The sequence below is a fragment of the Hoplias malabaricus genome, chromosome X2, assembly GCF_029633855.1.
Source record: "Hoplias malabaricus isolate fHopMal1 chromosome X2, fHopMal1.hap1, whole genome shotgun sequence".
Classification (NCBI taxonomy): Eukaryota; Metazoa; Chordata; class Actinopteri; order Characiformes; family Erythrinidae; genus Hoplias; species Hoplias malabaricus.
Window position 1 is genome coordinate 5,375,001 of NC_089819.1, and position 21,250 is coordinate 5,396,250.

The window sequence follows — 21,250 nt, forward strand, 5'->3', positions numbered from 1 at the left end:
ATAACAGACAGAGCTTCCATGGTCACCCCACTTTACTGCTGACTCCTTCAGGTCTGCTATCTGACCACTAACAGCACAGTAACTTTCCCGAGTGACCGGAGCAGTCTGGTGCACCAGTCATCACACTACACTATTGTGAATATCTAATAAAAATATATAACATATATAATAATGAGGACATCAAATAATAATAATAATAATTTGATAGTAAATATCTAGCTTCGGTTTTCTCCCACGGTCCAGAAACGTACGTTGGTAGGTGGATTGGCTACTCAAAAGTGTCCGAAGGTGTGAGAATGTGAATGAACATGTGAGTGTGTGTCACACTGTAAAGAACTGGCGCCCCCTCTATGGTGTGTTCCTGCCTTGCGCCCAGTGAATGAACAAATATGTTTTTACTGTTTTTATGTTATTATACTCTCCATTAAGTTCCCTTTGTCTTAACTCAAGCACAAAACAATCTCGATGCATTAGAAAACGAATAAATGAAAATAAAAGTCCATATGGAGAACAATGTGGATATTGCTTTAAACGTTGCCACATTATTTATTTCCCAAAAGAGATTGGGAATCCATGCAACTTTTTTGTTTAGAAATTCTGAGAACGATGTCTTTGAGCTAAAAATATATGCATTGTCTAGAGTGGTCAATTCCATGACATTTGTTATAAAAAAAATATGATAAGCATATGGTGGCCATATTTTGATTTTCTGTTCTCTTTTATCCACGCTGGTAGCCAGAAAGACAGCCCTAGGAATGCTTTGTTTGTATAGTTTTGAACTGATCTTGATTATTTAGAATGACGAGGAGGTTTATTTTTATCTTTTTATAATACTTCACATAATGGGTTCACTCTGAGCTGAGGCTATTAGGCTAGAGCACAGCCTGGTCTTGCTTATTAGAACTGTAGCCTAACAACCCAACAAGGCTTGAGGCATTTGTGTGATGCATTAGACGTACTGTAAGCATGATGCTAATTGTTTTGCTTATTACAGTTGCAATCAATTTATTCAACCCCATTATAAATTAGGTTTAATAGCAAAAATCGTCAGCTGTTTGCAATAAACCACCCAAATACACTACCCAAAGTACTATTTAAATAGCTAAACTCAACTAGCATAGCTATTATAGCTCTTGATTAATTACAACAAGTGTGCTTGAGACAACACCAGACTTGCAGATGTGCCCTCTTATGAAGGATTCTCTCTTCAGGGGGTGGAATAATTCTGAGACTGCAGTAGTCATTAAAAGTGTCATCCTGTGTCTTTTGATGGGTTTTCTGCAAACACAGACTACAGTTTTATATATATATATATATATGTGTGTGTGTGGCATACGGGGAAAAACTGCATGAAACACGAATTTTCAAAGTAGTCTTGCCCAGATTTGCTTTTCACATTTCTCTGTGAACCAGAACTAATTGTTAGGACATTGGTGAGGATGGCACGTGTAATATTCCAAACTCCATGAACGTGTTCATAGCTTGCAAACAAAAGACCCATTGAAAGGAGGCTTTTGTAGGAGAGGATTAGAGTCATGCTTTTATATTATGATGTGTTAGCATCTCAAGGCCTCTCTGGGTATTAATGACGTAGGGATGCTATTTCTTATGAATTTCAGTATTTTTTAAATAATATATATATTTAAAAATATATATAAAAAAAGGAAAAAAAAGAACCCCTGGGTAAAGTGCTTTTAAAAGTCAAAAAGTCCTGTCTGATATAAGAGAGTATGGATGCAAGTGTTATTTGGTGGTTTGGTGTTAGTTTTGTGTGTAGATGCCATAATGGAGGTGGTATTGGGCAGGTTCCTGAAATTAAACGATGAAGTTTGTGTCAAATACATGCTGTTAGTATGAATTGCGTATTTCATGTATCTTGAATGCTTTATTAGAAGCCCCACACTGAGGCTCCACCTTGCTGGCATACAGTTTGACACAGTGTGGACTTTGTATTAGTTTCCTTGAAATCTTATAGTCCATAAGTATGTACAGGTCTTTCTGGTGCCCACATCATATGCCTTGTAATACTGGTAGCACTTTTCATAAAATGGCTATAAAGAAAATTCCACTTTTTCCCCAATGCCAAGTATCGTTAGGTCTCTACAGACCCCAGGTGTGGTACTTGAGAGACCACCATCCAATAGCTTTGAGATGAGCTGGAGTGCTAGAACTAATCATCCAAAATCAATAACCGACCTCACAAATGTTCTTGTGGCTGAAAGCCACCAAAATGCTTACAGCCATGTTCTAGCATCTATGGTAAAGCCTTCCCAGAAAAGCAGAACCCAGTACTGTAGCTGAGAGGGACAGACTACCTATTAATACCTTTCATTTCGGATGACAAGCAGGTGCCTTAAAACTGTGTTTGCTGTGTATTTATCTGACCAGCCCTCTTTTACTCTTTATGATCGAACTCCACCCAAAAGGACCCAGACATGGTCATAAAGCAGGCAGTAAAAATAAAAAACATGGCTGAGCTTTGGCTGTGATGAAGAGTGGTAATTATGCTCTCTGTGTGTGTGGTCAGGTCACCTCTGCAGCTGGCGGTGTGTGTGTGTGTCTCTGAAGGGCACGGCTATGAAGCCACGGGCTTGGGTCAGTCACACACACACAGAGAGAGAGAGAGAGAGAGAGAGAGAGGGAGAGAGAGAGCATAAAAATGATATCATTAGCATGTCTACTTCAAAGCCTTCATCCCTCTATAGTTCACCTTCTATATCTGTCCACCATTCACATATAAACGCATAAACGCACACACACACACACACACACACACACTTTGTAAATTGAAATTATTGAGAGACAGTTCCGATGGACGCAGAAAGAGCCGGCCACTCTGAGTGATGGGAATGTCAGGATTTGCATTTAAATTGGCGCCATTGTGTGTGTGTGTGTGTGTGTCTGTGTTTGTGTCTCTATGTGTGTGTGTATTTTCAGGATGTTAGAAATGTGGCTTCAGACACTGATTACAGAAGCTTCTACTAAACTATAATGAAGCTGAATGTCCCTAATGTCGGTGTGTGTGGGGTGTGTGTTTGTCTGTGTGTGTGTGTGTGTGTGTGTGCGTGCGTGTGTGCGTGCGTGTGTCTCTCTGCAAAAAACCAGACATAAAAGTCTCATTTTCACCCATTATTTTTCTTTCTTTTTCATAATAAAGGTCTCTTCTGTCTGACTCAAAACATTCCCTTATAAGGAAAGAAAACACACATGAGAAGTACATTGTGAATCTTTCCACATGGACAGCATTTCACACACAGCTGCAATCTCCCTCAGTGTGAATACATGTGTGCGCGCACACACACACACACACACACACACTCTTCATCTTTTTAAAGACAAACATGGAAACAAAGCCAATACTGAGAACAATTAAATAAACTGAACAGCCTCAAATGAACTTTCATTCACTCTTAGCCAACCATTAGCGTATACTGTACCAAAAGTTTGTAGACAACTCCTCCAAACTTTGTTCTGAAATGAAGGATATTAAAACGTAGTTTGTTTCTACTTGCTGCATTAATACCTTGTATTCTTCTGGGAAGGCCTTATACAAGATGTTGGAACGCTGCTGTGATGATTTAATGGCAGCCACAAGAGCATTAGTGAAGTCTGGTATTCAGGTTAGATGATTAGTTATGGACCACTCAAACTCATCCCAAAGAAATGAAATCTGCAGTAACTTGTCGTTGTAGAACAAAATGGGTCTTCTGCATTTAACCCATCTGTGGCAGTGAACACACACACACACACTAGTGCACTAGAGGCTGTGAACACATACTAGGAGAGGAGGGCAGCCGTCCCCGGTGCCTGTGGGTTCAGTGCCTTGCTCAAGGACACCTCAGTACTGGATTGAGGGAGGAGGACAGAGCTGTTTTTTACTCCTGCCGCCCAAGATTTTCCTGCCGTTCGTGGGAATCGAACCAACAACCTTTCAGGCCTAAGCCCTCTTCTCTAACCATTAGACCACGGCCACCCAAAGGTACGGTTTCCAGCCCAGCATTGCCTTTAGTTTATGCCTCTAGTTCTAGTGTACCTAGTTGACATTTGGCTTTGGACATGGTCCAGAGCTCATCATTCTACAGAGTTAATACAGTCTGTGTTTATACTATAGTGAATCTCTGTTTCTACAATGGGTGAAACTTAAAGTAGCTTTGCACATGTTGTTATTTTATACAACTTGACTCAGCCAATCAGACTGCAGGACCATTCTATACTTAGGCATGCCCATACTTCATTCATCATTTTCTATCAGCTGCTAGAATACTTTCTCATTCTGAATAATGAAAAGGATTCTGGAAGATAAATATAAAAACAAACACTCCCACTTAAGATGGCCATACTCTAATGCACTGTGCTGGCCTCCTTGTCATATTAACTCATTGATCTATGGATGGATGGTGTGTCCAATGTCTTTTTGAGACCCCCACCAAAGTCCCATGTGGGCTGTCTCCTTGACAACGGCAGGTGCTCAAAGGGTCGACCAAGGGTAGTGTGATCCATTAGCGATAGGAGTGGCCACACCCCCTTCGTCTGGCAGGGTGCATCTGAGACTATTAATCACCATGACAACAAGCCCCCCACAGAGAGACAGAGAGTGATAGTGTGTTGTGTGTGTATGTGTGTGTGTGTGTGAGAGAGAGAGAGAGAGAGTGAGAGAGAGAGACCGCACAGGAGAGCTATAGTAAGAGGAAAAAAAAAATCAAGAGAGAGTGTGAGACCGAACAACTACCAGTTAGATGCAAAAGTTTGGATGCTCCAGGTCAAATTACATTTTGTTGATAATAAGACTGCATCTCAAATGGCTCTCTATACTCTGTAATGCACTACGTAGTTCATGAAACAATACATTCCCCAAAATGGATTACGGCTCTAGGCTGACTGCATCGCTAGCTGCTTGATTTTTACACAATGAAACCCTCTGGTACTTGTTTTTTTCCGTAAAAAATAGTCAATTAAGAAGCTACATCTAATTTAGAACTGTGCTGCTAGATTAAAAAAAAAAAAAAACAGGTAGAGAGAGCACATTACTCCTGTTCTAGTCATACTGCGTCAGCTTTGTCATGTTTTAGAATAGATTTTAAAGTCCTTCTACTTGTATACAAAGCTCTAACAGGTTCAGTACCATTTTACATCAAAGTTTCTTTCATTTTTTTGCCTCTTCACAAGCCCTTAGGCCCTCCACAGCAAGTAATTTAATAAATAAACCTGAGACAAACCCTTGTCCATGCACCATGCGCCCAAATCCTGTACCGCTGGAACAAAGAAAAAGAAACAGAGAGGTATATTTAGTTTATTTAGTTTCATGCCTATAGAGTGCAAATAGGGAGTAGAGGGTCTTTTAAGATTTAGCAAAATATGAAGCATAACTTTTTACTAATTTAAAATCAACTTACAAGTAAAATGCATTCAATTAAGCCAATTAGTTCACTGTACTTATTTTTATTTAGGGCTCCCCAAACTTTTGCACTCGTACACAAAGTTTGTGTAAAATCCGCTACTGATTAAACAACTCGGCTGTCACTAGCTGTCACTAAAATGTTTCAATTTTTGTTGGAGAATAATTGAGGGTTTGGGATCTAGCTGTGCAATAAGCTGTAATTATGACTCTCAGATTCCCTCCTTCATTATGGAGATGGTTTCCTACTCTGGTATAACGGAACTGCTAATGAGGGAGAGTCTGCACCATCACCAGCTGCTTCTGTACAAGCTACGTACAAACATACCCGGTCACCAAATGTGTTTGGACACACCTATAATCAGTTATTTATGCTACATTAACATGCACGGACCACGAGTAGCTCCACGTGAGTCTAAGGCCATCAAACACTTAGCCAAATGTAAGCAGGAAAGGTAAAAAAAAAACTCTCAGTGCATAGCTATGGGTTCCCTCAGGTGATGGAGCATGATTTAATATCTTTGTAATGAGCTGGAGTGAGAACCTGTCACACAACAGTATAATTTGTCCTCAGCTCTTGTGAATGCCCTCAAATTCTAACAGCAATGTTGCAGCATCTAATGTAAAGCTTTTGGATATATAGTGTATGTTTGAGTTTACCTTGGTGCGGCCCTGAATTGGATGAATGAATTGGTCCACGGTGGCTTGGTGGTTAGCACGTTCGCCTCCCAGCGCTGGGATCTTGGGTTCAAGTCCCATCTGGGTGGAGTTTCCATGTTCTCCCTGTGTCTGAGTGGGTTTCCTCCGGGGGCTCCGGTTTCCTCCCACAGTCCAAAAACATGGAGGGTAGGTGAATTGGCTTCTCTAATAACTGTCCTGGTGTGTGAATGAATGTCTGTATGTGTGTGCCCAGATATGGATTGGCGCTCTATCCTGGGTGAAATCCTAGTGCCCGATGCAGTCCTCCAGGTGGACGGTCGTTCCTGGTTGAGAGTATGCTGTGCGCGTTTGGCTGCCGCTTCTCACCAGTGTGTGTGTGTGTGTGAATTGAGCGTTCTGAGCAGTGTAGATAGTAAAGCGTCCTTGGGTGTCTAGAAAGGCGCTCTATAAGTGTAACGAATGAATTAATTAATTTAACTCTAAAGGGTACAATAGGATTCAGGGATTTACAGAAGCTTTGTCATTCGCATCACATGTGGTACATGGGGTGGAACGAAATTGTGGTCTAATATCATAAAGCATAAATATCATAGAAAAGATAAGATAAGATTTCCTCAGGTTCCTGAAACAGAACTTGATGTAGTATAGATCACAAGTTTCAGGGCCTTGTTTTTGTGTTTAATCCCCATTCAGAATGGAAATAAATAAAACAAACTTACTATGTGAGATATATATATATTGCAAAACAATGTGCGAAAACAAAACATGTAAAAGAATAGACAACAAGCAATTTAACATTCACGCATAAAATAAATAAACAAATCTACTGCCACTTGCCATAATAATAATGTAATGTAATTTGTTGATGGTTCCTTGTTGCAGTAGAAGAACTGTGCATTTTATATTTTTTTATCGCAGCTTTGTGACTAAAACAGGGTTTTGTCTGACTGTGTTATTTATTTCAGCATCTTACCAGTGCACATACAAACTCCTGTCCATTTCTTTGTTCCTCCAAAGCACATATGATTAATATAGTAATAAATTGTCCATGACACTAAATTGAGTGTTTCAATTACTTCTTTTATGTGGCTGAATGTTGGTTGGAATGCTGACTGTGATGGATGTGATAGATGGCTGTCTGTGTAGGCAGTGATCAGTAAGGTAGCTCACTAGGAATTGAGATGCACTATGTTTTAACACACATAATAATTATGTACTGTATTTATTTTTAGCATCCCTGGGATGATGGGAGGACATTAGTCTGGAGCCTTGTGTGGCTTCTCTGGAATCCAATTGACAGAGATCCGTTGTAGAGACAGAGAATTTTAATCTCTGAACATGTGTGGCCTGTGAGTTTTACACACACATACACACACGCACAAGCACAGGCTGCTGAACAATGGATTCCAGTGTTCATTTCAGAACCAGTACACACCTAGATACAAAGTTTGAAAAGTTCACTCCTCTATCTGTAACTGAACTTGGTCAGCTACTTTGTAGCTGAGTTGCTGTGGCTCCTAAATATTTCCACTGTTCAATAATAACTCTCACAGTTGATCGTGGAATATCTAGGATGGAAGAAATTTCACCATCTGACTTTGGAATGACACATTCTTTCACATAAACGTTTATAAATGCAGACTGCGTGTATGTGCCTATTTAGCTTATAACCACTTAGTTCAGCCAGTGGCTGAAATTACAAAGTGTTTAATTTTTAAACAGGGCACAGTACAGAGGAGCCAATCATAATCAGACAAGTCTAAAAGGGACAGTAACAAACCCGACCTGTTTAATTCTAAATAGCTATAAGTCAATACATACAAGATAAAAACAAAAAAGTAGAATATGCTTACTGAAGACTTCCACAATCATTCATTTGTTCATTCATTCATTCATTCATTCTATCTTTTCCTTCTCTCTGGCTTCCAGCCAGGCTCTCTTAGGTTCAAAAGCAAGTTTAATAACCCCATCTGCCACAGATCACTGGTCAGAAAGAAAAGCTCTCTTTAACACACACACTGTCTACACACATTCTCGCTCTCTCTCTCTCGCCGTCTGACACACACAGTTCTCCGCTTCATGTCAAATGTCACTTTTCATTTGCTCTGTCTTTTTTTAGGGCCCTTTTGTGCACTGTATTGTGGCAAGGAGCCAGTGGGGGCTCCAGCATTTGCTGGAATGCAGGGAAAATGATTATTTTCTGGGGGGGGGGGGGGTTCTGTTGAAAGCAACGCAACACAAGGCTTTTTACTGCTGACACAACCTGTGTTCGCTGGTTATTATTAAAATATGCATAGAATGTTTTCAGTCTAAACAGATAAGCTGGTGCACAACATTTCTTTCAGACAGTGTTATATCCCAGAGATGCCACAACATTCAGAGTCTAAGACAAATCCAAAGCCCTCTTTATACCTGGCATTAACATGCGTCCTGGCTGATTCAATCAGAAGAGGCCAGCACAAAGTACAGGTGTGAATGGGCTACACCATGTCTCGAGGATGCATTGTAATCCGATCACACAAAAACGCACCCAAAGGTTGTCAGAGATGCATATGACCACATTATTTGTGTTGTGTGAACGGCAAATTGTCTTGAGGCATCTTTGACAGCATCAAGTGAACCACTGACCCAGCCAGAGTTTTGCAGAAAAAAAAAGATACTTAGATTAATGTGTGTCTGTGTTTTAGTGGATGGGACTGTACTCTGACTCAAAGACTGTAATATGCCTCTTGTTAAATACATTTCTCTCACAAGGTTCTAGAATAGTTTCAACTTGTATGTTTGTCAAGTAGACCCTTCAGTGTTTCCTGGGCGTGTTTATTATGTTTCTTTGACCAAAAAAAAAAAAGTTATTTAAGTGTTTTGCAAAATTTCTGTTGTATCCCAATCGTGGGAGCACCAACTCCACCATGCTGCTCCTCCAGAAAACCGATCACAAGTAAGAGAGACCAGTTTAACTAATGCCAGGTGTGGATGGCTATTTGTTTTGGCGTTCATTCATGATTGGATCACCCAAAATGTTTCTTAATGCGAGGTGTGAACAGGGTCTAAGAGTCACAGAACATAACATTTACACTCCCAACAAATCAAAGCCCAAGTTGACTTGCAAGTCTGAGACATTCATTCATTATCTGTAACCCTTATCCAATTCAGGGTCGCCGTGGGTCCAGAGCCTACCTGGAATCATTGGGCGCAAGGCGGGGAATACACCCTGGAGGGGGCGCCAGTCCTTCACAGGGCAACACAGACTCACACACATTCACTCACTCCCACACACACGGACGGACACTTTGGAGTCACCAATCCACCTACCAATGTGTGTTTTTGGACCGTGGGAGGAAACCGGAGCACCCGGAGGAAACCCACGCGGACACAGGGAGAACACACCAACTCCTCACAGACAGTGACCTGGAGTGGGAATCGAACCCACAACCTCCAGGCCCCTGGAGCTGTGTGACTGCGACACTACCTACCGTGCCGCCCTAAGTCTGAGACATGAATCTCTAACGTACGGACTTGGACGTTCATCCCAGTGACTTGTGACTAATGTTAAAAATATATCCAACATTTTCCACATTATGTCACAAAGTCATCATGCTCACTGCCAAGCACTGACTTAAAGGGTGTAAAGCCCCTCTCTAATATGATTTTTTGGAGTAACAGAGCTCCAATTAATGTAGGAAGTGTTGGATTAATAATTACAATAATGATTGTTATTATTATTATTACAATTATTATTAGTAGTAAACAATTCTGAAGAAATATTGGATGAGCAAATGTCCAAAAACTTCTGGCCATATAGTGCACTGTTAGTTTCTTTCACTTTCTGGTATCCATGGTGATCAGCCAGACCACTAACTGAGCTGATTATGAATTATTACCATTTCCTCCCTCCGGAAAACAAGTGACAAATCCAAAAGAATGAACAATACATATTTACGCTTTAATTTATAACATCTGGCTTATGAATCCATTAAAGTTTTCTACAAAAATACACATTTACTGATGAAATTCAGCACCCAGTAGCTTCTGTCGAAAATGTATTCTGAGTCAATAGCTTTTTCCTCTAGGAAACCATGTCAAAATGATTGTCTCTGGAAGTCTAGTGTTTAATACAGATGTGGCAGACAGAGATTAGGTTTAAACCACTGGAGTATACCTTCAAAAAGCTTTTTTTGCTTCTTTTCCCTATCACATCCCTTCTCTACATCATAAGGGTCCTCCATTACCTGAACAGCACAAGCCGGTGTTCTTCTCTAGAGACGCCACATTTGAATACGGCACGGAGGCAATCACATCAAGGCTGCAGCTACATGTCCAATTCACACTATGAATCTTAAACGAGAAAACAAGCAGCACTGCCCCCATAATCTTCAAGGGCTTTCGTCTCACCAAAGGAGCGCATCAACATGCTAAACGGAATGCTGAAATGAGATCAGACTCTTGGTCCTTTGAGACGATAGTCTCTGGTTTTAGAGATCAGACTAAGATCAGACTCCAATAAAATGGGGATTAAACACAATCAGAATCAAATAATACTGATATTAAGACGCCAAGATCAGATTCAGATGATGCTGCCGGTCTGAGCTCACACTCAGAGATCTTTAAAATCAAACTAATATCACACTAGACTTGTTAATTTAATTATCGAAAACTATGATGATACATTTTCATTGGCGACCTATTTTTTAGGTCTTCAGTTGAAGATGGGAACTATGACAAAAATGTTTTACACTTTTCATCAACAAATAAAACCTAAAGGAAAATGCTAAAAGACTGATGAATTACCTGTCATTTCTGATTTGGAAACAGAAAATCGCAAGGAAATATAACATTAAACAGGAGTAAGCTCTGCCTGTTTACTGTTGTCAGGACAAAGCGAGCAGCCTGGAAGACTAGAAAAGAGGAGTTGACTCCCAAAGAATTGATTCTTTGAGCATCTGGGAGTCACTCTTTTCAAAAGCTGCCCAATGATTCATAGACTTGAATCCTTTGGAGTCGACTCAGTCTCGGTTTGCAGTACACTTTGAACTTAAGGTCCAGAAGATATAGGAACAGTTTGAGATCAGACTGGAATTAGATTTAAAAAAATCAGACACAGAAAATAATAGGATCATATAGAATTGAGTATCAGAAGAGTTACCTGACACGAGGGCCGTCACGCAGCGGCTCTCTAATGGTGCGCACAGGGCCAGGCAGTGTGCGGCGGTTAGCAGTGGAGTAATCGGGCTCCAGATCATATGGCTCCTCGTCATCGGGTCCGAGGCTGCGACGGTCATCCTCCAATCCATACGGTTCGGGCTGGAAGCGTTCGGGCTGGGAGCGGTTCAGATCCACAGTGCTGCTGCCCATGGGGACCTGCGGTTGAGCCATGTGCCCATAATCCTCCTTGCGGATGGGGAGGGTGGTGTAGTTGTTCTCCATCCGGTAGCTGCCTGCAGCCATGTAGGGCCTGTAGGGCCGGTAGTTGATGCCGCGGGACAGACTGCCGTAGTTGTCTGCGACATCTCCGTAAGCATCATGCAGGCCAAAGTGACGATACTGGCTCTCCGGTGTCTCGCCGTACGAGTTGTTGTAGTTGTGTCCGTAGGAGCGGGTGAGGGTGGATGTGGCCTGTGGCGTGACGAAGCGATCGCCATTCTTCATGAAGCACCGGTCGATGGAGTCTGTGTAGCTTCCCATAGGAGAGGAACCCTCTGGCATAGGGAGACCGTCTGGTCCCAGTGGAACCTGCCGGACTGTGCGTGTGGTCACTGTCTTGACCATCTTGGTTACCTGAAAAAAAGGAATTAATGAAGAGACGTCAATGTCATGAGCAAATGCCACTTTGCTTCCTAAAGTTACATAATGCTTTTTCTGCAGTGCTGAGCCTAGATTTGTAATGACAATTAATGACATCACAATTATTCTGAAGCTGTAATTTTAAGCTAAAAATATGACCTAATTTTTAAGGTGTCTTTTTCCCTAGAAGAACATTACTGTGACGTTCTAGGCCTGTTAGAGATTTATGGAGATATACAGTATTTCTTAATATATTCTTGAATCTATGTGAGGCTGTTTCATAAAATAACTCTAGCATTAACTTTATACCACTGTCATGGTGACACTGCAGCAATCAGAACTAATCCTAGATGTGCTTCATGTGAATAAACTAATTTCTCAACATATATATTTGTATTTGGAATAGATAGTACACTTGTATTTTGCAGTAAGCCAGACAACAGTTAAAATGTCCAACTGTATCTAAAGACAAATGGTTATGAGTGAGTGGGGCAAAGCACAGCAACACACAGCCATCTTCCTCAAACTGGGACACCACAGAGCAGTGGTGAAATGGAATCAAATACAATGTTGTTAGTAAGTAACTCAGCATTGTTTTTCGTTGTTTTGATTTTGTACTCCAAGGCACTGGATTTGAAATTAAACTATGCCAACTTTTATACGAAATATGTCCATCGTAATTGGTTTAATCATGTAGGAAACGTTGAGGAATCAGTTGTTTCTTGACAAAACTGAGCATGTGGGATACAGTTTTCTAAAGTTGGCATAAAAGAGCCTGAAATGTTACATGGAGCAGTGGCACAGACTGAAGTTCCTTTTAAGAGCAAGGCTGGCAGTGGGTCATGGGGTCATATGCCAGAGAAAATGTTGTCTTTTAAACTACAGTGATTTAACTTTTTTATCACAGAAGACAATGTCATGGTGTGTAAATGCTAATTAACCATACTCATTTTATAGCATTAGCTACAGTAGTAGCACAAACAAGTAACAAGCTAAGCTACCTTCAATTTGCAGACACATTCGAGCAGAGTATAGCAGAGTTACACCACTGAACTCTGGTGCCTTGCCCCGTTGCAGGAAGGAACACTTCCAGTAGTCATTTTTTCCTTGCAGCAATCAGAGTGTACATTTCTACATTCTAATTTATTTAGTAGCATTCAGGCTCATTTTGACGATCATGCCTCCCTCATACACACTCTACTTCTTCTATTAATGTTTTAACACTGCACTGCCATGTCCTGTAGTCACTTTGGTTTGGAACTACGTTGTCTATGCACCTGTACACATTGGCCATCTGGAGAACTCTTACACTGTATCTTGTATTTAATTCTAGTTCACTCTGCTTTGCTTATATCCTTGTATTTGTCTGTATGTATCTTTACACGTATATAGCCCCTTTCTAGGCTTTACAATCCACACTGCTCAGAACGCTCAGAACGCTCAATCCACACACACACTGGTGCAAACGCGCACAGCGTACTCTCAACCAGGAACGACCGTCCACTTGGAGGACTGCATCGGGCACTAGGGTTTAACCCAGGACAGAGTGCCAATCCATATCTGGGCACACACATACAGACATTCATTCACACACCAGGACAGTTATTAGAGAAGCCAATTCACCTACCCTCCATGTTTTTGGACTGTGGGAGGAAACCGGAGCCCCCGGAGGAAACCCACGCAGACACGGGGAGAACATGGAAACTCCACCCAGACGGGACTTGAACCCAAGATCCCAGCGCTGGGAGGCGAACCACTAAGCCACCGTGCCGCCCGAACACACTTATTTTTAATAACATAATAATAACACTTATAGTTATATCTTATCTCATCTTAACTGAGGGTACAAAGCAGTCATGTATATATTGCTGTGGTGATAAGGGTCACTACTAGAAAAAATGAATATTTTGTGGTTTTGGAGGATTTTTGGAGTAGTCAGAAATGAACAAACTGTGGGATTCTTATGTAGTTATGTGTCCCCCACTCCTAGCTATGCCGAGAGATTAATCTGTCACAAAATAATAATAAAACCTAACCGTAACCTGCGTTAAACATTCTAATCTGTGCAACAATTTCTATTTACTTTACACAGTGCATGCAGCCATTGAAACGGATATATCTGTATTATAACTTCATAGTCACTCTAATAAACTTGGGTACTGAACCAAACTTCCAAACAATCACTTTTATATTAATTGCAAGCTGCGCTGAAGATTATTTGATTACTCAAAACCTAGTTTGATATCATCAGAAATGAAACAGCATGGTCAATAGTGCACAAACTTGAGCCCAAGTGATATATCACTTGGTTGGATATTATCAGATGATATTGAGGTTATGTAGATTTATTAATATCGTTGGGAATCCTACTCACTGAGCCTCATTTATGTATTATATATTTAAGCCAAACAGCAAAAACCGACACATCGATCAGTATTACCTGTTATCAGAATCGGCAGGTCCTTAATGTTACTGCTTAATGTTCAGATCAGTCAATCTTAGCAGACCTTTCTGTGATCTTAAATCTGACGGATGACGAAAGGAAAATTACAGCACTCTCTCCTAGAAACTTCAGAGATGAAAAGAGGTTTGGGGGGATATTGAGTTTCTTTGCTATATTTGAGTGCCATCCTTGCTGGAATGATTGATATTTCCATTTGCAGAGTATGTTTCTGAGTCTAATAACCTTGTAGCCTGGAGCTCAGTATGTAAGGAGCTACACATCAAAAAGTGCCTGCCCTTCTGTTCATGATACTCTAACTCAGAAACCACCTAACCCTTCCTAATACCCTGGGAGGTGTATGTGTTAGGATGCATATCTGCATTTTTTTAAAAGCTCAACAAGCATAGGGGTATTTCAGGATGCCTCTAAAGTAAACAGTGTATATGTACTTGTTCAGAAAATCCAACAAATAAGAGTAAACCCCATTGCAGCAAACTGGGGTGAATTCATCATGTTTCTACATAGATCTCATGTTCTATCAATGTTCACAGATGTCTTTACAGATCCATTCAACAAGAAAACAAACAACTGCATTCTAAAGGCATGTGTAATCACTGCCTTGGGCAAAATCTAATCTGGGGCAACCATTTTCTGCCCAGCAATGGGCATATATATCTTAACTTGTAGATGGAAAGCACTGGCCAATTAAATGGGTCACCCTGGAGCAGCTTCACAGGTCATCATGCACAAAGCCACATGTGGACTGGAGGGGTACAGGCCAGCTAACATTGGACTGTTGTGTAATGGAACTCCATGAGTAATTTAGCTTCATTCAAAACATTTGAGATGAGTTGTAGTGACTTTTCACCTCTTGAAATTATCACACAGGATCAATAACTGGCTGAGTGCACTTATACCTTCATAGAAATGTTACAAAATCTAGTGTAAGTCTTCAGAAGAGGCTTTCCATAAAGCAAATATACGCTCTTTCTAACCTTAAGTTGAGAAGAAACAGATTATCAGATTTCTACAAATGTTGAATTGTGATTTTCCATTGTAAAGAGGGTGTAGTAACTAAACTTACTCCCTATCTGCAGTTAAGTGTGTGCCTGATATCTAAATGCTACATGCTGACTATTTCCTTCAGTCAACAGGTTTGCCATATATTTAAGTTATTTCAATAGCAAATTCAAATTTAAGTTTGAATGAATGATTTGAACTTTAATTTGTAATTAACAAGGTAACACAATAAAACCGGTAAAACACTGACAGCTAAGTTTGGAGGATGGTGGAGAATTGAGAATGTTCTGAGTTTGCCTACATTTTTCCTTAACAACTAAGCTTACAAAATGGATATTAGAACATGCTGCTTGTCACCTCTTCTAATTGGACACTTAAGCGGTTTACGTGAATAAATTGACGATTATCTGGGATTGTAGATCAAATGTTAAATTTATAATGATAACGGTCAATGGCTGCAATTCAAACTTCTTAACCGAGTGAGGTTGTGTTAGTATTGTGGATTCTGTCACAGATCCATGTGGTTTACTTTGCAGAATATTAACACTATTGAAAGTGTATGTAAACAATCGGAGTGGGACCCAGCCTTCTCAGTATTACCCAACATGCTTATTAGCTTCATGCTAAATATGGACAACTGAGAGAGTTGCGTCTAGACTGGATTGACATTCTGAAAAAGTTTGGTGTGGTATCGGCCTCAGGATTTCTTCCTCTTCCTCCAGGGCTGGATGCAGAGAACCCCACGGATCACAGACACTGCAGAAGGTAGAAACTGAAGAGCTGTGGATGAATAGCACAGTGAGCCGCAGTGTCAGCAGCAAGCTACCTGCTCTCTATCACTGAGCTGCTGCTGGGGGCTAACCATGCACTCTGCCGGGCAGCTGCCAACAGGGCTAACTATGCTCTATGTCAGCTACTCTTCAGCCCAGGTCCAAGTGTCTCATTGTCCACAGTGCTCTCTGTATCTGAGTCTCTTCCCTTCACTGAATGGCTTTTAAATTGGGGAGAAACACAGGGAGTCACTTCAGATGTGGGGAGAGAGACCAATATGAGCTCATCTGCACTGAAGCCAAGGCCCTAGGGGAGCAATCTATAATCAAAAAGCACTGCCAACTTCCGATATTATAGTAGGCTAAAAGCTTTCTGGGATTTTCAGGGTCTTGGAGAATTCTACCATCTGAGTGATTAAAAATGTATGTCTTAAAATACTTGTTAAAAAAAGCCCACTAAAAAAAAACCAAATAGAATATACCATCAATTGAGTCTAAATAAGTTGTGGTTCTAATAACAACATTTAGGGTTTACTTTCTTTATAACTGCTGGTCTAAATTACACTACGGTTTGTTTATATTCATACATTTTTAATAATTAATAAATGTATGCAGTTGCTGATCAATATTTACATTGGCTGAACTGCCCATGGGTTGATTAAGTGGGTGCTATACTGAAATATTACTTTAAACATCAATGGCCGAAATTGACAACTGTTATAAAATGGTTACCTTAATGGGTCCTCCCAGAGAGGGCAGAAAGCCAATGTAACCAAGGTTGTCTGGTGCCGGATCCGGTTCTACTCCTCTAACACATTCTTTTGACCTGTCAGTTCTGAACATTTTAAAAAGACACCTACCAGAACTCCAGAAATGTCGTGCTTGCTGTCTGTTCTCACATCTAAGCCTTAAGGAGTTTATATTTCCCTGCAAACTGGAAAAGAGCCGCATTCTTATTCTCAGTCTCTGCCTATCTAGTTCTAAATAAATTAGTACCCCGCCCTCAGCTGTCCCCGTTCAACCTTTTTATTCACACTCAGCCTCCACATGTTAGCAGTGAGAAGAAAAAGAAGAGCCATTGTCTTACGATGCCCAGAACAGATTCTGAAACCAATATGCTGCCCAGTGGCTCTCCGCCACGCTGTTAATTGGCTATTTTATTCATGGCTATAAATTCATCTCAGAAATTAATGAGGCCGATGAAAATGAAGAGAGAACCCGAAGAGCGACTGCGCCCATCTGAGTCTGTGTGGGTTTAGAGCATGGCCATTTGTTAAAAAACTTACACTTACAAAGGAAAGCTCTGTTTTTAAAACCTATTCCTTTACCCTGTTTGACTATTTACAGCTTTTTTTTTTTTTTTTCGGAGCAAAAACTTTAGAGAGTGAAGCAGCTTCATTAACTCCAGAAGTTTCCAACGAATCCTTCATCATTTCATGCTTGTTTGGTCCTTCAAGTTATTAAAATTGCTTCCTTAGAGGTTAATATTATACTTCACTCTTGAACAGGCTGGAAAAAAAAATGGAACAATTTATAACTTCCTGCCATGTTGTTTTCCAACATAATTTACAGTAGTTAGTACCTTGCGTGTGCTTCTGAAGTTGAAAGGAAAAATAAATAAACTGCTTATTTCCCTGGTGTACAATTACAGCACCTTTTTCCAGTTATTTTCACATTTTTATTTTTTTATTTGGAATTATAGTAAGCAACATCAATTGTTACAAAATATTTATATTTCTTTGATGCTCATAAAGAAGCAATAAGCCCTTCATCTAAGATTTTTAGAGCTTTTGGAAACTTGTTCTCCAACATTTCTTTTGAAATCAAAAGCATGAATATGAAATTTGTTGCTCTTTCCCAGCACATCAAATGTTCCTGAATGACTTTATTTAAATCACCATTTAACTTTGCAGAAATGTTGAGAAATCATGTTTGTATATGTATTTAAAAAATCTATTTATATTTTCTATATTTTCAACTATCAAGGCATTAAGACACAGCACTATTTTTAAGAATTCAAATTAGAAGAAAGCTTTGATTATTTTACACTTTTGTTGTTGTTGTTGTTGTTTAAAGATTAATGGGAAATGATTTTGAAACTAATTTCGATGAGATTTGTCATAATGTTTGTGTCACGCCCTCGTCTCGTCATGTCTGTTTTCCCCGGTCATGTGCTCTTTTAGCACATGGCTATGTTTGTTATTATTCTAGTCCCGCCTCCTCGTCTGTCATTTGTTAACCCGTCCCCTCGTTATCTGTCCAGGTGTGTCTCGTTTATGTCTAGTATTTAAGCCCTCTTGTCTCACATCCTCTTGTCGAACATTTCACCTTTGTTTTGTCGTGGTCTCAGTCGTGTTGGTTTACCTTTGTTCTATGTCCAGTCGGTCATGTTTTCTGTCTGTCTCCGAAGTTTCCCCCGTCGTCATTTCATTTCCTTTGTCGTCGTTTCGTTTTGTTGTCCGTCTGTCCCATTTACCCTGTTTATTTCTTAGTGTCCAGTTTAGCTCGTTTACCTTCTGTCAAAAGTCTCTTTGTTTTGTTATTTTCCTTTAATAAACGTTTACTGTGTTTTAGCGAATGCGTCCGCCCTCAGTCAGTCCGCTCCGTGTTCCTGACAGTTTGACTGGTTTTATAACCTAAGTAGGATAGATATGTTATGTAAAGATATGTTGTTGAACTCTGGAATCTTGTGTAAAATATATGAAGCTTTTCTGTTCTGATGGCTGAAGATGCTCAGGAGGCCCACAGCTCTCCCTCCTCCCCTTGCAGAGGCATTCATGGATGGCAAGAGACCAGTTCACCAGCAGGCAGGTCTCCAAGTCTGTTGAGCAGAAATTAATTCTGGGAGAAACCATTTTACATATACACCAATCATGTGTGATTTATAATTCTGAATTGATGGATGAGGTGCTCATGTTTTGGGTGGATGCCAGACAGTGTGTGAATGCTCTGTAACAGATTGTGGTTTTGCTGTTGTGGTGTTTGGAATTCATTATTGAATTATTTAGGCCCTGTTCTACCCACTGTTATTCTCGCAAGACAGATTTCTGCCTACTGAAAACGTGTTTGCTGCTTTTCAACTCTTATTGTGGCCAGGAACTGAAAAGGGCCATTTGTTTGATATGGAAACTGAAGAACCGCAGTGCCTATTGTGTTAGGCCAGGTATACACTGCCACTTCAGTTCACTGTTAAGCTTTACTTGATCAAAATTCAGGAACTGGCCCTTATTTCAGTTTTATCAGCTGCTGTTGCTGTGAAGTGTGGGGGTGGTAGTGCTGCCTTTTACTCTCCAAATGAGCTCTAACTGAGTAGCCGGTGGCTTTGCTTGCAATTTGATCAGATCTCACCAACCACGGCCATGCTGATGTAGTGCAATTTCTTAGCATTGCACTCAATGTTGTTCTGAATAGAACAACTTTACCGTATAGTGTTTGAGGACAGAACTATCTGAAGGGGTCAAGCTGAATGTTTTCTTACAGTTTGAGCACACAGAAGTGAAAGGTATATTTTACACACAACAGCATCAAGCATAGCACAATCATCTTCACAATGCATTATATTCTACAAAGTAGAATGAAGCTAACGTCCCTGCTAAGAAGCTTGTAACTTTTCTGCCAAAGAAAAAATGCAATCATTGCTCTTCTATTCTGGTCTGGTGCCAGTTTAGCAGGTCACCCAGCAGATACATTCTGGCTGGCTAATATACTAATGACCAAAAGATGTCAAAAGTCTTTTAAAAACTAAGCCTGAGTCTACCCGCTAGGTTGGACAGTTAATGGCAAGTTCAGGTGTTTTTTTTTTTGTTTTTTTTTACAGGGCTGTAAGGGTTTCATGAGCTCACTAGTTGAAGCTTTATAGAGTGGCACCACAGCTGGAGTTTAGTGCTATACTAGCAAGCCAAGCACAGACCAGCGAATTATTTACTGGTTTTGTCTGTGGGGCAGTTGTGAGGTTGGGGGCAGATGTAATAAGCACAGGTGGACATGTGATCATAGGGATATGATGCAAAAGTAGCAAGAGTCTCTTTCAATTAGGTGCTGAAAGGGTGCTCTACATTTACTTTAGGTTTACTCATAATGTTTGCATTGCTAGGATCATAATTCATTACAACTGCCTTGAAATCTCTCTGTGACTCAATTAAACAGGCTAATCTGGTTATGGAAAAAAACTGTACTCTTCTAGGCATTCACTGATTACAAGCACTATTTTGGATGATGTGCCATCACACATGGTGTCCAGTTCCACAGATTAACAGTACAACGCTGCAGGGCTTTATACCCCTCTAGACATTAGGCTTGGTGAGTTTCGGTTCATGTGCAGCTGCCCCATTAAATCCCATTTTATTGTATGCTTTTCTGTTTAGATTGTGCAAGCTCTGTGGGCATAACCGAACATTTGGCTCCACAGTGAATGCACCCTAAAAGAGATAAATTCACTAATTATAAGGAATGCTAACAGGTGTTTATGCATATAGTGTATTTCTGTAAATGGAAAACTTCATGGGTTTACACAGAGCATCATAAAAAGTGAGGAATTTTTGTTTTTCCTTATATGGTTCCCTTTACGATTCACGACAACTTTCTTCGGCTCTTTAAGTGGCCTAGTTAACATTCCGAAACAGCTCTGTGTCTAAACCAGGCCAAGGATCCTGTATTTGATATGAATTATTTGGCTAAACAAAAAACCCTCTGAGACACAATAAAGCTTTTATTGTCTCATTTTCGTGCCTCTTTCAAAAAGCAAAACAGCTTCACTGTTTAATTTAACATTGCTCCAGAAGGAAAAGCCTGGAAGGCATCCAAACAGAAGGAAAAAAAAAAAGGAGGGAGAACAAAGATGGAAAGGAGGGACAAAGTAGCAAGGAAAGGGAACTGGAATGAGATGGAAAGGGGTCAGAAAAGGGCTAGTAAAGGCTGTCCAGAACTCTGCTAGGAGAGAAATGATATGTGTTTTGAGTGTACATACCAAGTCATAAACCAAAAAACCACTTCCGGGCTGAAAAATATTTTCTTAAATAGCTCAAGCTAAGTTTATTGCTGGTCAGGAAAAGGGCAGTGTTTTCATGTGTATTCATTTTGTACTAAGAAAATACAACTTTGTTGTGATTGGCTTTCAGTGGCATGATGTAGAATATGTGTCTGATTTCCATCTGAAATCCCAGCAGAGGTCGAAGCTACATC

General features: G+C 40.3%; 1 protein-coding gene across 10 annotated transcripts in view; it reads right to left on the minus strand.

Annotated features, from left to right (window-relative positions):
• The window catches only part of LOC136676432 (splicing regulator ARVCF-like), a 292,709-nt gene that overhangs the window by 79,990 nt on the left and 191,469 nt on the right, over window positions 1–21,250 (minus strand). For all 10 annotated transcript variants that reach the window (XM_066653451.1, XM_066653446.1, XM_066653445.1 and 7 more), the window contains one exon: window positions 11,199–11,830. In XM_066653451.1, the coding sequence (XP_066509548.1) occupies window positions 11,199–11,830 (632 nt within the window). The remainder of the gene's footprint in view (window positions 1–11,198; window positions 11,831–21,250) is intronic.